The 16,033-nt window shown below is 27.8% G+C and overlaps 2 protein-coding genes across 3 annotated transcripts in view; both read left to right on the top strand.

Annotated features, from left to right (window-relative positions):
* Positions 1-422: 422 nt before the first annotated feature.
* Positions 423-9,192, top strand: Nsun5 (Nop2/Sun-like domain containing protein 5). The gene is made up of 7 exons (XM_083053025.1): positions 423-912; positions 1,419-1,689; positions 4,934-5,193; positions 5,455-5,570; positions 6,861-7,033; positions 7,289-8,205; positions 9,117-9,192. The coding sequence occupies exons 1-6, from the start codon at positions 787-789 to the stop codon at positions 8,107-8,109; spliced, it is 1,767 nt and encodes a 588-aa protein (XP_082909151.1). The 5' UTR covers positions 423-786; the 3' UTR covers positions 8,110-8,205; positions 9,117-9,192.
* The window catches only part of Dcx-emap (Doublecortin-domain-containing echinoderm-microtubule-associated protein), a 34,545-nt gene continuing 26,730 nt past the window's right edge, over positions 8,219-16,033 (top strand). The window contains exons 1-5 of one of the 2 annotated variants that reach the window (XM_083053011.1): positions 8,219-9,192; positions 9,857-10,272; positions 10,835-10,881; positions 14,166-14,425; positions 15,215-15,710. In XM_083053011.1, coding sequence (XP_082909137.1) covers positions 10,246-10,272; positions 10,835-10,881; positions 14,166-14,425; positions 15,215-15,710 — 830 coding nt within the window. In that variant the 5' untranslated portion in view covers positions 8,219-9,192; positions 9,857-10,245. The remainder of the gene's footprint in view (positions 9,193-9,856; positions 10,273-10,834; positions 10,882-14,165; positions 14,426-15,214; positions 15,711-16,033) is intronic. The other variant, XM_083053010.1, reaches the window with a different exon arrangement.

The raw sequence follows: 16,033 nt of genomic DNA, 5'->3' as shown, positions 1-16,033 counted from the left end.
CGCAAGTTACGCCCCATGTGACGGCACCCTTACTATTAAAATAATTTTGCGCGAAATATTTTCGATATATTATTTTATAGTCATTTTTTCTGAATAAAAATTAAATATTGCATAAAACGCGAAATCAAAATAATAGTATTGTAGTTTTACAGATTATATTTTACTATAAATGTAATCACAGTAATGGAGTTATTGGGTTCTTTATGTTGAACGGGATTGGCATGACTTATAAAAATGGTCGCTTACGATGCGCAAGCAAATCTGCGCGGCTGATTTGAGAACAAAGGACTGTCCCTACTGTATGTAAGGGCCTGAGCAGAATGGCTGACTTACAACTTTAAGACAATGTTTTATGCCCTTTTTGTCTTATACGCACAATACTGTCTTTTGTCTCAAATCTTATAAGTCAGCTATTCTGCTCAAGCCCTAGTATACTGTGCTTTCGTGGTGCATCTTTCTCTGTCTATCAAAACCTATCAATACCTTTTCATTCCCACTACTTTTTTATTCTACGAATCAACGAAGGCTTCGTTCCCCCACCACGCGTCGTTAGACAAAGAGGAGACTACCATGAAATCAGGCTCACTCTTTCTAAAGTTTCACGGTGCCCAAACAAAGGAAAGATAGGGAACGCGCAGTCTATATTTAATACGTCTATGCTGGAAAGTGGAAAGCACTCCCAAGCTCCCAAGAGGCCACAGATAATAATCTAATTCATAAAGGTGTAACAAATTAATTTTATTTTCGACAAAATATAATTCCTGAACGCAGTCTTCAATTTGTAACATGTCGAACGGATTCGTACATTCTGTTACGGTCCCGCGTATTTACAAAATTACGGCCGACATCGTACGCCGCGTGCGAGAGGATGGTGCCAGCTTAAAAACTCTGATTTACGAGAAGAAACATCCCGTAAGTATAAAAAATGAACGATTTTACAAAACATATAGAAATAGAAATTGAAAAAAGTTCCAGTCCTTTTACGATAATTTTTATTTATTATATTAGTGTTATAATTATATAATTTTTTTCATGTATTATATAGAAATTTTTTAATAAGACTGAGTCATTTTTAATACTTTTGTACGCAGAGTGTCATAGAAGAAAGAGAAAGGAAAAAAAAGAGATTATTTATAAAAGAAAAATTATATAAAAAGTTTTCTTTATTATAAAAAAATTTAATATTCTTGAAATATTTTTAATATAAAAATAAAAAATAATAAATATAATTACATATATTTTAAAAAATGTTTCTTGTACATTTTAATCCTTGTCTAATTTCATTCAATATGTTGAACATATCTTTTCATTAGAAATTATCTCCTTTTCGATTGTACTACTGATATGAAACTGTATATTATTTAACAAAAAAAGGAAACAGATCTCACATGACTTATTCCGCTGCCTTTGCGATTTAGAATATAGCCGGCATATACAGTCTCTCGATGAATACCTTGCAAATGCTGCCTCACTTAGACCAACTCTTCCACAACACCCACATTCTTATAGAACAACCGCGTTTGAATCTCTGGCTAGCTAGAGTGCTCATAACAGAGCTTTTATGGGGCAAAAAATGCTTGAAGGGCCATTCCAAACCAGTTTTAACTGTGCTAGCTTATGAGAAGAAGTTGCAAGAAGAGTTGAAAAATCTCAACTACATAGAAACTCTCATCTCTCGTAACGAAAAAGGTAATTGTGCCACTTCGCTGTCCAATAATTACGACGTGCTTGCATTTTTGCAGAGATTTGATTTTTGGAGAGTCATCATTGTGCAGTAGAATCTTTTTCTTCATGGTCCTGATTATTCGCAACTGCAGAATACTGTCCAGTAGACAGAACAAAGGAGCTGCTGGAATCAAAAACCTGCGGGATCGTCAAAGATCCTGTCATCAAGAACCAATTTGTGAAAAAAAGAGTAACTGTGCGATGGGTCTAGTGGAAGTTGTGGGAACATTGTTCCTATATAGTATTGCCATGTTTACTTTACCGTTTGCTGCCTTCTTTGGAATACAACATTTCATGATGTTACAATTTCATACTGACACTTTTGTGACTAATTGTGTTTCTGTGCTAGCTGCAGTGATCATGGTGAACTTGATTATTTCTTGTTATGCTTATCAGGCTCTGCACGAGTCTATTGAAGAGAAAGAACAGAGCGAAGATAAAATTAGAGTAGAATCTAAAGAAAGTTTGAATAAGAAAGTTGATTAAAATAAAGAGAAACAAATTTTCTTTGACAGAAGAGAGTTATTCGAATTATCAGAGATTTTTTATATTACAATGAAGAGGAAAGTTCTTTGTTTTTTGTTAGTTGAGCAAAAACCTTTGTATTTGCTTAATCTATGCATATATATTATTATCAATCATAAAAATATCGGAAAAGATTTAATAAATAAAGGACAGCGCAAGATATTCTATATTAGAAATAATAAAATGGCATTATATTAAATATAAATATTTATTTATAATTATTTTTTGCCAACATTACAAAAATATATATAACATGTACTGTAAATATTTAATTGGTTTATATGAAAAAGAAATGATTTTATGATTGTGTTCTGGTTGATTTATATAAAAAATAAATATTGATTTTTGTTTCTTTCAAAGTCTGTTTTTTTTTTTAGAATGTGCTACATTAAATTTTCAACTTTTAAAATAAAATAAATATAATATACAGGATAAATCAGAAACAGAATACCTAACTATTTTTCTCGATTTTGAGATGCAAAAAAAAATGTATAGAATAGGATGCTTATTTTGACAATGCATATATATATATATATATATATATATATTTTTTTTATTTAGATTATTAATTATTCCTCGTTAACAGAACTGCACTTTTCTTAGTATTTGCATATGATTAACATGAAAATAAACATATATGTGGTGATTAAACAACAATTCATTGCATTAACATGTAGAAAAAATGCTTGAACACATAAATTTAAAGAAAAAAAGTTAAATGAGAAATTCTTTCAGATATAAAATTATTTTATTAGTATCACAAGTAATTTATATATATACATACATATATATATATATATATATAATATATACACACACACATTTATGTGTGTACATATACATGCGTGCGCATAATTAAAAGTGTTTGGAATTATCTAAATATATTCTACACATTTTTTTCATCAAATTGAAGAGAAATTAAATATAAATAGATAAATATATATAAATGGAATGAAAATATATGTAAATATATATAAATTTAAATAATATAAAATGGAGTATACTAATCAATAATTAACAATTTAATAAATAATAATATAATATAAAAAGTTAATAAAATTTATTTTCAATTTATTACATTTTTCTTCCTTCTCTTTACACACAAGGTTTGAGAATATACATTTATCTTAATTTTTAATAAAAAAGTATAGCGTTGTAAAGAGATCAGATAAAACAAAATAAAAGATTGTCCATTTCTTGCACTTAATTAGTTTATTTATCTTTCTTATTAAATGTTGAGCATATATTTGTTTCATTTTATCTACGATGAAATTGGTGATAGAATTTTGGATTATAATATAAAAGAGAAAAAGTTTGCTGTAACTTTGACGTAAAATATCAATGTATAAGTAACATACTGGTTGTAATAATATATAGATGTATAGATTGTTTGCAATCGTTTCTAGTACGATTATAGTTTATAACTCTCTTCTTATTTGATAATTTGTCTATTTTTCTTAATTTGAAAAGGAATTTTTTTCTGAAACTTTTTGTTTTAGAAAATAATGCGCTTAAAATTTTTCGCTTATTTGTTTTTGTCAATGATCTACATATGACATTTCTCAAATATGATTGTATCTTAAGATAATACAGAAGAATAAAATTTTATTATATATATATACATATATATATATATATATATATATATATTTTTTCATTGCCATTAACTGAGAATTCAATATATATCCACATATTCTCTAAAGAAGTACATAATGTGATTATTAACAAGTTGAGACTAATTAATTGCTAGGATCATGGTACATAATATTTTTTTTCCTGCAGTAAATTGTAGAATCATTTATTTTTTATGGTTGTATTTATATAAGAGAAATATATAAGATATATGTAATATATAATAATACATATATAAGAATATAGAGATATATAGATATAATAAGATATACAATATATGTACATATAAGAAATAAATTATATATATATTTATTATAATAAAATACAATATAATGCAGAAAAAATCTCAAAAAGAAAATTATATCATACAAGGAGATTATTTATTAGCGAAGCATTCGCAAATTTTGTTATGCAATTGCATGATTTTAAATTGTCTCAAAATTACTTTATATGGAGTACTACTATTAAATTCGTTTTTTTCTCTCTTAATATCTAATAAAACACAACAAAAAAGTACAATATTCTATTTTAAAAGATCAAGTTGACATTGATGAATGTAGGAACAAATTACATAAATGTATATTCTTACTTTATATAAAAATATGGTATTTATCTTATTTTAAATCCAGAGAAGCGTGGCTGAAATGAATAGAAATCTGATATTACAAAAATTTTGATTTGATTAAAATTTTGATTTCAAGCATATAATTTCAAAGTTAATTGTATAATGTAGAATTTAATATAGAAGTTTTAATTCTAGATACAAATATATTTTAAGTAAAAAATTTGAATGTAAATGTTATACAAACACATATTATTTGTTATTTTATATATTTTTTAGCCACGCTTTTTTAATCACATATATTTATATAATTTGTTTTATGATAAATTGCGAATTATCTTTTTTCTCTTTTTTTTTTATCAACTTTTTTCACTACTTCTCTTTCTAATTTACAGATTTAAATTACTATTTGATATTTATACTATGTTAATATTTTAAAACATTTCCAGCAATATAAATAAAATTTAATATAATAATTTTTTTATCTAGTGCAGAAGCCTCGATATGTCCGTGTCAACACTCTTTTGCTATCGGTAGAAGAAGCCATTTCTTTCTTTCAAAAAGAGGGATGGCGGTTATTACCCAGCACGAGCACAACATATTCTTCATATCTGCAATCCTTATCACAATTATCGGAACCTTATTTTATACAAGACATACATATACCGGAAGTTCTTGCTTTTCCGCCCTTAACATCCTTTCACGAACATGCCGGCTATCGAAATGGCGAACTCATTCTCCAAGATAAGGTATAGATAATGTTTTCAACAAACTGATAAAAGTACTCTTTTTAATTCTCATTTTAATTCTCTAGTACTACCAAATATTAATTATTAAAAAAAAATTATTTGTTAAATTTATATATCGAAAAGTTTTTGTTTTTGTACTTATTTGAAATTAGTTTATAGCGTGCGCGTGTGTGTACAATTTTTATTAATTATTAATACTCTTATTGATGTATTATTTATTAACTCTATTTTAATTTTGGATTTTATATTCATCATATTTAGGCTAGCTGCTTGTCAGCGCATTTGTTAAATCCTGTTAGTGGTTCCATAGTACTGGATATGTGCGCGGCACCTGGCATGAAAACTACTCATATAGCAGCGAAATTACAGAATTATGGGTATGTAGTTTACACGTTTTACACATATAAGTATATAGTTTGTGTATATGTGTTTTCATATAAAACTTGTATCAAGAAAAATAAAACTTATCGAATGCCTTTTTTCTTTTTAAATACTATATAACATAAAACAAATTCTAATTTTTTACTTAATTTTACATAAATATATTTATTCACATAATTTTAATTTGAGGCTTAATTACTAAAAAACACAACACTAATTATTCAATATCAAAAATAATTTAAAAAATTTTTTAAATATAAAATAACGAACGATATATTGAAAAAATGATAAAAAAGTGTTAAAAATTTTCAATATACAGGCTTATTCAAAATGATTCATCCGCGATTTCAAATAACTACATTTTTTAAGTTTACAAATACATAGTAATTAATGATACATCAACCACAAAAGAAAAATTATCCAAGTTTTGTCTCTTATATTATAGGTGCTCGATGTAACTTCCGTTATAGTTAGTATAGTTACATAAGCAACGTCGAGACGATAGTCTTTCTTCCATACTTTACATAATCTCTAACATATATATAATGCATACTTTACTTAATGCTCTCCAACATATATCCATTGTCATCGATTCCACAGCTGTAACGATTTTTATTAACTCATATCCTAGGATTGTGGGCAAGTGGGCAGTGGTATGTACACAGCATATCCTTATAACATACATTCATGTATATTCTCCTCCCCTCCTCCCTCCCAAAAAAGATCACAGCTTAAGATCCGGTGAGGTCTAAGGGGCCAGCTGCAACAAATCATGGGGTATCAATTTTTCTTTTTGGAGGACGTTAAGGATGCTGTGTATGTACATCGTTGCTCACAACGCTGGTTGAGCTTAAAAATCACACTGTTACAGCTCAATCACAATGATAACGGATATGCTAGAACACGAGTATGGGAGGAATTTGATTATCGTCTCGATGTTGCTCGTGTAATTGAGACAAGTCACATCGAGTACTTATAATAAAGTGAAAGATAAAACTTGGACAGTTTTTCATTTGGTTGATGATCACTAATCACCATGTATTTGTAAACTTTGAAAATACAATCATTCCAAGTCGGATGAATCATTTTGAATAACTCTGTATAACATAAAAATATGAAAAATCTAAAAATAACTTTTATAAAAAAGGTTTTATTAAATGTTTAATTTTATATCTTTTATACAATCATGTTTTAATATCACGCGCGCACACACAAACTTTTTTTTCGTATATAAAAATGTTTAAATTTTAGAGAGAAAGATAGATGTTTATAAAAATTCTTTTCAGAGAGGTTTATGCTGTGGAAATTGATGCTAAAAGATTTGAAACCTTATTCAAACAAATAAAGATAACTCGATCCTCCTGCGTGAAAATTCTTAATCAAGATGTTTTAACTCTCAATCCAAAACAGTACTCGCATGTGGAATACATCTTGGTCGATCCAAGTTGTTCTGGATCAGGTAAAAATTCCACTTTCTATCTTTTAAATTAACAATAAAATATAATGCATTAAAGAATTTGGAGCAGATATATTGATTATTTTTAATTAATAGAATTAATTATGAATTAATAAAATATATATATTACCGGTATTACAGATATTATAATCTTTTACTTGGATATATTTTGTTTAATTTAATTTTATAAAATCTAGTGCTATAAAAATAAATGAAAATTTTTATTTATTATATGCAATAGAATAATTTGTATTGTAGGTATTGTGGACAGACCGGAACAAAGCGATATAAACAACGAAACAAAATCTCTGTCAAAGCGCCTGCAAAATTTAAAATCATTTCAAGTTTATCTTCTTAGATACGCGCTTTTTAATTTTCCAAATGTAAGAAGAATAATATATAGCACCTGTTCTCTTCATCCTGAAGAGAATGAAGAAGTGATAGACGAAGTTCTCGCTGATATTGGCAATGCTTATTGCCTGGTACCGGTTAAACAGTTGTTGAAAAATAATTGGATAAATTTTAGTTCCAAAAGTTACAATTGCGGGGATAAATGTTTGTATTCAAAACCAAATATTGATTTTTGCAACGGTTTTTTCGTGGCGGTATTAGAGAGAAATTTTAACGTGGCTTTGCCAGAGTGCAAACGCAAAGGAGGCAATGTAAATCCTACTATAGCTAACTTGGATATTAAAAAAAATGACATGGTGAAGAAAATTGAATACAAGCAAAAACAGCACGAAAAGAGAAAAAGGAAGAAAGAAGAAATCTCAACGAATGATGGACAAGTAAAAGACGTTGAATTTGTAGTGCCACAAGTAGAAAACAAAATGGCAAGTGGAATAAAGGTAAAAAGAAATAAGAAAAACGTAAAAAAAATCGATAATTGCTCTTTATCAAATTTTAATCATGAAGAAATAACATTGAATAAGCCAGAAGACATTCAAAAGAATAAGATATCAAAAGACATAAAGCAAAACAAATCAAAGAAGAAGAGAAGATCAAAGTATGAAAATCTACTTTTTGCGGAAAAAGATAAGGGAATGAAAGTTATTAATTATGATTGTGAAGAAAAGTAGCTAAATTGAATCGTCAAGAAAAAGAAAAAAGAAAGATAAGGAAATCTTAAAACTTGAAGAGGAAATAAAAGAGAATTAATAAAAAATTTTTTTAAAGTAAGAGATTTTTTTTTATTCTTTCGAAACTTTTTGTTATCAATATGTGTGAAATATTAATATTACTACATTTAGTTTTAAAAAATCATGAAATATTTAGCCAAAAAGATATTAATGTAATGGGCTTCCTAAATTTGTTAACAAAAAATATCCTTTATAATTATTCCTTTTTATATATTTTTATGATATTTTGCTTTACAATTTTTTCATATATTTCTTATCGAGATATTTTCTGAACATTCCCTATAACAAAATATTGTTACGTATATATTTATTATAATATATATTAATATTTTTTAAAAAGGGGGTGGGGGGATTTTTGGATGATTTTTCAAGATTAATTTCCATTGTAACTTTTATTGTGTTAATGCGATAAATAGAAGAGCAAAACATTGTGGAAAGGTACAGGCAAAGATTAAATTTTACAAGCAGAAAGTTTTAGGCTAATGCACTTGTGTGCTCTATTATTGACGCGCGTCGCGATCGATAATTCTAAGGGGAGTTGCAGTCTTTCAGAGAAAATCTGAACATTTATCATGAAACTATTTATTAAGATTCCTTTTTCTTCATTACACTATTCACTAATATACTATATAGTGTCAAAAGCGTGTAAAATGTATCAATCTTTTTTTCTCTGTCTCTAAACATTATACATTAAAATAGATTAATTTTTTGCACGTTATAGATTTGTAAATTAATAGATTACTTTAAAACTTGATAAATTATAAGATATATTTTTTCTAAATAATGCATATAAATTAGATTATATATTTATTTATTAATATAAGTTAAAAAAAGAAAATATACTAAAAAGAATTTTATATATTGTATATATATATATATACTGTGTATACCATGTATATTCTATATTTATTACGTTATACTTGTAATATAAGTACTTACTTTATCAGCAATCTGCGACACGGCGACACGGAAGCTTGTTGACCTCCTTAAAATCAACTGATAAGCACCATCGATTACATCGAGGTATATACATATATAATTGCGGTGGAATAGTTTTTCTGATAAAATATATAACTTTTGAACATGATAAACATAGAATGAGATATAATTATGAATTATGCATGCGATATATGATTCAGTTTTCCAATTTATTGATCCGCTATAAAAAAAATATATTATTTAAATTAATACAATATCATTGTGTAAGTTATAACACGAAGTGCCGAGAAAAATTGTTTATTATTAAATATGACTATTTAAGTATGACAATAACTAAACTTTTTTGCATTAAACTTCTTAATGCAAGAGCAACGTAAGAGCAAACTTTACTGATAATGAATTGATCCAGAATAACGGACGATATAAAATACAGAAATTCTATTATATTATAAAGATCAGAGTTTAATTTTGCAGTTATAATTAGCATTATAAATTATATATTATTAAATATAAATTATATATATTTACAATTATAATTAAATTATTTATAATTATATACGTGTAAAAAATTTGGATCTTTTAAATTTACTATCATGCTGAAATATTTAGATATTACGATATAATGTACATGTAATTGTAAAATGCCGAATTCAGTATAAGAATATGGTAGCAGTAGAATACATGATATTAATTATATGTATATATAATAGATGTTGCATTTAATATATATGTCTTTCTGAAATTTAAGTCCAGTGCAACAAGTTCCGCGTTCACTGACACGGACATCGACGCCGTGAACCGCGACAAAGACGAAGAGGGAAGAGCGACGATGGAGACGGTGAGAGAGGACATCGACGGTTGCCGGTTGTCGGCGGCGCCGAAGTTGCGCGGCCACCGGCCACTCGACGTCGGGACGCCATCGTCGAAGGACGCATGAATATGTATACTGTCGTGATCGTAGCCGATTGAATTTCAACGCTAAGGCAATTCGACCGCGATTCGCTCGCATATGTAATATGACCGTCGCAAGATATGCCGTGAAATTAATGTCGATCGCGATCATCAATGATTGCAGCATATAGTGTCAGTGAACTTTAATCAACTTTAGGATCCTTACTTGGTGGATACTTTATTTTCATGGTGTCGGTTAACGAACCAAATCAAGTGAGTGCGAGAAATTTAGAATATTTATTAAACGAACATTTTTTTTTCATAATATATATGCATATTTATTATTTAATTATTTTTATATTCTATATTTATATTAATTATTTTTAGTTAGCTTTATCTAATTCTTAAGAATTATTTTTTCGTAAAAATTTAAATTTAAATATATATAATTCCAAAGTCATTTTTATTAATTAAAATAATTATTATTGACTTTGCGATATACATTTTTTCCATCTTGACACTTTCCAATTCTTTTCTTAATGCTATGTGAAATGCACATATTTCTAATAAAAATTTATAAATTCAAATAATGATTTTTTGATATAAATTTAAAATAATTTTATTATTGTTAAAAGATAAGAAATTTAAGATTATTTAAACATTGCTTACAATTATAAGAAAAAGAGAAGAAAAAATAATTTGCTCAAATGTGAAAAAGGCAAATATGATCTGCGAGAATCCTTTTTTATATATTTGTAAATCAGATAATAAAACAATTTTGTCATAAAAAAATTACTCCATTTTAATAAATAATTGTTTTTAATTGTTTTTCTAGGTGGTGATATTTGCTCTGCTTCTTGAAGATTTAACGGATGTTACATCGTAAGTTTTAATAAGTATCCAAATATCTTCTTATTGTTAGCTTCAGTTTTATATTTTAATACAACTCACAAATAACAAATTAGATGACTAGACCTTTTTCTTATACTGGAATTTAATTCTTTGTGATCTGAGCATATTTTATTCTTTGAATTAATATTAATGAATAGGTTCGTTTTTGTTTTAAAAAAATAGAATGTATAATTTTAAGAAGAAATAATTGATAATTGTTCAATGTAAAAGGAATATCATCAAATCATAAACGATTAAATATTGCAATGTTGAAATTTAAGAATCACAGAACGCGAGAATGCACAGATATCGGAAAACACAATAAAAATAACACTATAGAAAACAAATTATATTAATATATAATTACTTTATAATTAATTTATAATTTATTATTTTGATTTTAAAGATTTTTATATTGGATTACACACACACACACATACAAACATTAGAAGTATTTTTTTATTAATTTAAAAAATTTAAAATAATTTTAAATAATTTAAATAATTTAAATAATTTAAAAATATATTATATTTTTTTCATATATATCAAGTGTGAGGTAATTTAATTAACTTGAAAAATACAATTGTAATTTTGAAAAATTGTTATATATGCATATTTATATTATACACACACACACACACACACATAACAATTTTTTAAAATTACAATTGTATTTTTATTATTATTAATATAAATTTTACACTGAAAAACTATCAATTATTTATATAAATTTAGATATTATATATATATTAATATATTTTTTAATAGAGATAATATATAACGGATTTAAATTATCTATTAAAAAAACATTTAAATATATGTATATATGTATATATGTATAATATCTAAATTTATATAAATAATTGATAGTTTTTCAGTGTAAAATTTATATTAATAATTACTTTAAATAGAAATATAAGCTATATTCATATTTTTGAGACATTAAAAATTATTTATTATTAAGACCATTTTGCTCGTTATACCACATTTTTGCATGGAATATTAATATCGCTAAGTAATTTCTTAGAAAGAAATAAAATAAGAAGGAAAAATATCAGGAGATTTTATATGATTAATGCGTTTAGATCAAAGACGTTAATTTAGTACAGGAAGACGAGATAGAAATAATTTAACGTTCTATAAATTTGTAATGTAAATGTTTATTAATGCAAATATATATAACACTTTTATACAACAAACAAAGTTTCTTACGAAGTTTCTTACGAAACAATAAAATTATAGGCGCGTCTTTTAAGGTAATTAAAAAGTTTCTTAAAGTATCTTAAATTCTCATGTTTAAAAAAAAATTGAGATTGTATGTGTGTGAATATGTGAGCGTATAAATCATATTATACATTAATGACACATTATATGACAGATCATAAAATTGTAAAAACATTTCTTACAGGGGAATTATAAAAATAAATTGAAATAAGAAATAAATTAATCACATGATAAATATTTTCATATTTTTAACAATAAATTATAGTTAATATATTGCAAAGGGGGTGGGGGGTAAATATGTTAACTCTCTCTCTCTCTCTCTCTCTCTGTTATAAAATGTAAAAATTACTATTTATTAATATTTTTTAGTAAAACGAAATATATATTCTTCCCTTCTCTTGCATAAATTAAAATCTTTCTTGCATAAACTGATTTGAAATGAGAATATTATATATATATATATATATATATATATATATATATATATATATATATATATATACTATATACGCCGCAGTTTTGTGTGATCGCTGTTGTTGTTCGCCATTTAGATTTATTACTTTTCTTAGTTGAAATGACAGAAAGTTGCTAAATAACACAGAGGAAATGAGGTGACAAACGAGCGCATAAATCAACGCGAAAAACAGTCGACACTATTTTGCATTTAAGAGAGGTGTGGTGTGTGGTCACGCACGATGTTTCTTGCTGTCTTGTGCATACAGGGACTAATGAGAGATAGTTAGTCACGAAAATCTTGCGGAATTCGATTATTCAAAAGGTATAAGTCATAAGCAATATGGTTTAGATTCATAATAAGTGGAATGTTATTGTATTATATAAATTTTCTAATATATTTTCTACTTTTCCATAACAATTTATTGTAACATAAAGAATTGCTGAAAAACTAAAGTCAGTGATTTTGGCACTTTGAGACCTCTAGACGTAATTTAATCTTTTGCACAATAAATAAGATATACTAATATCCGTGCGTTTAATGAAAAACTAATCCGCCACTAATTAAAAAACTACTTTTATGAAAATATTATGTCGTTTTGTCGCGATATCTAATATTTGATGATTGAAAGAGATTTATTTTAAAAAGTATTTCATAAAACCAAAACTTTTGAGAGCAAATATAACCCAACGACTCCGTAATAATTTTTAAAACTCCCATTCAGGATTACAAAAATACAGTCTAAAGTTATATGGTCTTTCTATGTTTCCATTGATGCTATATATGTATAATATGTATGATATGTATAACAAAGAAAAGTTTGTTTAAAGGAGTGGAATTATGAAAGCGGACAAAATATGCATATATGTATACATACATATACACACAGGTCGAACTGTTGATCGATGGACCTGCAGTGAGAGCTGCAGTTGCGAAATAAAAACAAGTGATCGATCGGGAATATCCCTTCGGTCTCTCTCATCACGCAACACATAATTGACTGATTACTTAAATAGTATTTTCACCATTTGTATTTCCATGTAAAGAATCTTGAAATTTTTAAAGACACGTGCGCTTCACACTTATACTTATGATATTATACATATATCATTTTTCGAGCAATTAGAGTATGCGCCGATTATTGCGTATTTATATTTAATACTTATGTGCCAGGAATACAAAAGCAAAAGTTATTTTATTTTTATAATAATTTACATTGTGTTGATAATCCGATATCTACGTTTATTTTCCATTTCTTTAATTCATTATATTCGTTAAATTTTAATTCTTAATTGCACAACTTTTAGTTTTTAATTTTCAGCATTACAATATATTTTTGGTAATATTGAAAGAGAGCTCCGTCCTTTTTGATTTTGCCGAAACATTACAATATTATATATTTTTGTGCGTGAAACACGAAACTTCTATAAATTAAAATTCGTCCCCCCTTACTTGAGAGCGACAATTTTAATTTACAGATTCGTATTTTACGCACAAAACTACATACAATATCGTAAAGTTTCGGCAAAATCGGAGAGGACGGAATTCTCTTTCAGTATTTTACTACATTTTTCATTGCATTGCAAAATTACGACAGGTTCACAGAATTCATCAATTCAATAAGCCAATTTCCTTCTATCCAACACGCGAATCTGCACATTTTTCTGCAAAATCGTAAGAGCTCAGGCCAAGTAAGACACCTCACCTTGCGGATGATCGAGATTGAAAATCAATCGAGTTTGCGTGCTGATAGTCCGGGGCCGGGGCAGAATAAAGGTGATAACGAGGGTGACGGTAACGGTGATAACAACGGGATTGGTGATACAGTCACCGTGACAAGATCGAAGAACGTATTAGGTGAGAAATCGTTTAATGAGATCGCTCTTAAAATTATGTCATACTACATGCGTAGACATACGCAAAAAAAAGGGGCGGGATTGGTGGTTTGACCACTAATTATTATTTCAAGTTTGTAGACAAAATTTATTTAAATTTAAATACAATTTGCTCGCTTAAATTAATATTATTTCCTCTTCTAATTGTAAGTAGGATTCTTCTTCGCCTATATGTATACTATATATACATATACAGTAATATTGCAACGTATATTATGTATACTATATACAATATATATACATGCTCGCACGCGTGCACGTGTATATTTTCAGTAGACATATTCTTACAATTAGAATTTTTCGCGATAGAAACACACTAGTTAAGTTGTCGATCTAAATTTCTTTCCCTTGTGTACGGATATTCCTAATTCTTTTACCATTTTCTTCAAGTATCTTTTGACGAAAAATTTGATATTAATTTTGGCTGTACGAAATATTAGCTGACAATTTTGCAATATGATAAAGAAACAATTTATTAAATAAATAATTGCTGAAAACATTGTTTATATATTATCAATATATATGTATACAGGGTGTTTCTCATTTTAAGTGATACAGTCGATTATCTTAAAAATAAAACATTTTTGGGAAAAATTGTTCCATATAAAAATTGTAGGGTTTCAAAGGGGACATAATATCGTAATCTAGAATTGTCTCTGGACCTAAACAGTCAAGTGATTATATATAATAATACAGATAAAACAAAGAAAAATTTGGTTATTTCAAACAACTGTTTAACCGTTTGATTTAGATTCGATGAGAAAAGAAGAGCAAGAAAAAGCGCGGATTCGCGAAAACTCACCGAAGAGCGGCGCCGCCGCGAACGTCGCGACGCCCACATTAGCGTCAGCGATGCCGGTGGAGGACGACGAGGAGGACGAGGAAGAGGATGAGGAAGTGGAGGAAGAAGAGGTCGTAATAGAAGAGGACGAAGAAGGGGATGAAGAGGGTGGAATCGCAGTGGAGGGTGGAATCGTAGTGGAGGGTGGAATGACGATGCAAGAAGAGATCGGGGGTGTGTCGGTTGATGGCGAGGGTGGGGGTGGAGGCGGCATGGCCGGCTTCTGGAGGCAGAGCAGACCCTCCAGTCCCCGCATGCCGCCTCCGGAGCAGTCGGAACAGTCGAGCCGACCCAAGAGCCGGCACGAGTTACAAGCCGCGAGATACAACAACCTCGGCTACTGGCGTGCGAGAAGAGTCACCTTTTACAAAAATGGCGATCCTTATTTTCCTGGCATCGAGTTCCGGTGAGCATAATTTTAATCTTTTAACCAAGTCCACTCTAACTCAATTATCGCAGTCTGAAAAGGATTGTTTGAGAAAGAGAGAGAGTACATATATTGAAAGAGAGGGATACGTAGAATAATTTTATTGTGTCAATCTGTTAATATAAATTATTAATTATTTATTATATATATTAAGTTTGTAGCATATAACATTTTTAATCTGTTTTTAACCTAACAAGAAAACATAACAAGATGTAAAGATGTATATTTAATTTATTTTTATTTCTCTTCTCTATATTCTACAAATTTCATTTCGATAAACATATAAAATAATATATTCAATA

This window comes from Prenolepis imparis, unplaced genomic scaffold, assembly GCF_030444845.1.
Source record: "Prenolepis imparis isolate NDT839.2.m4 unplaced genomic scaffold, iyPreImpa1.0 SCAF_13, whole genome shotgun sequence".
Taxonomy (NCBI): domain Eukaryota; kingdom Metazoa; phylum Arthropoda; class Insecta; order Hymenoptera; family Formicidae; genus Prenolepis; species Prenolepis imparis.
The sequence above is the reverse complement of the archived record's forward strand: the minus strand, read 5'-3'. Positions and strand labels throughout refer to the sequence as shown.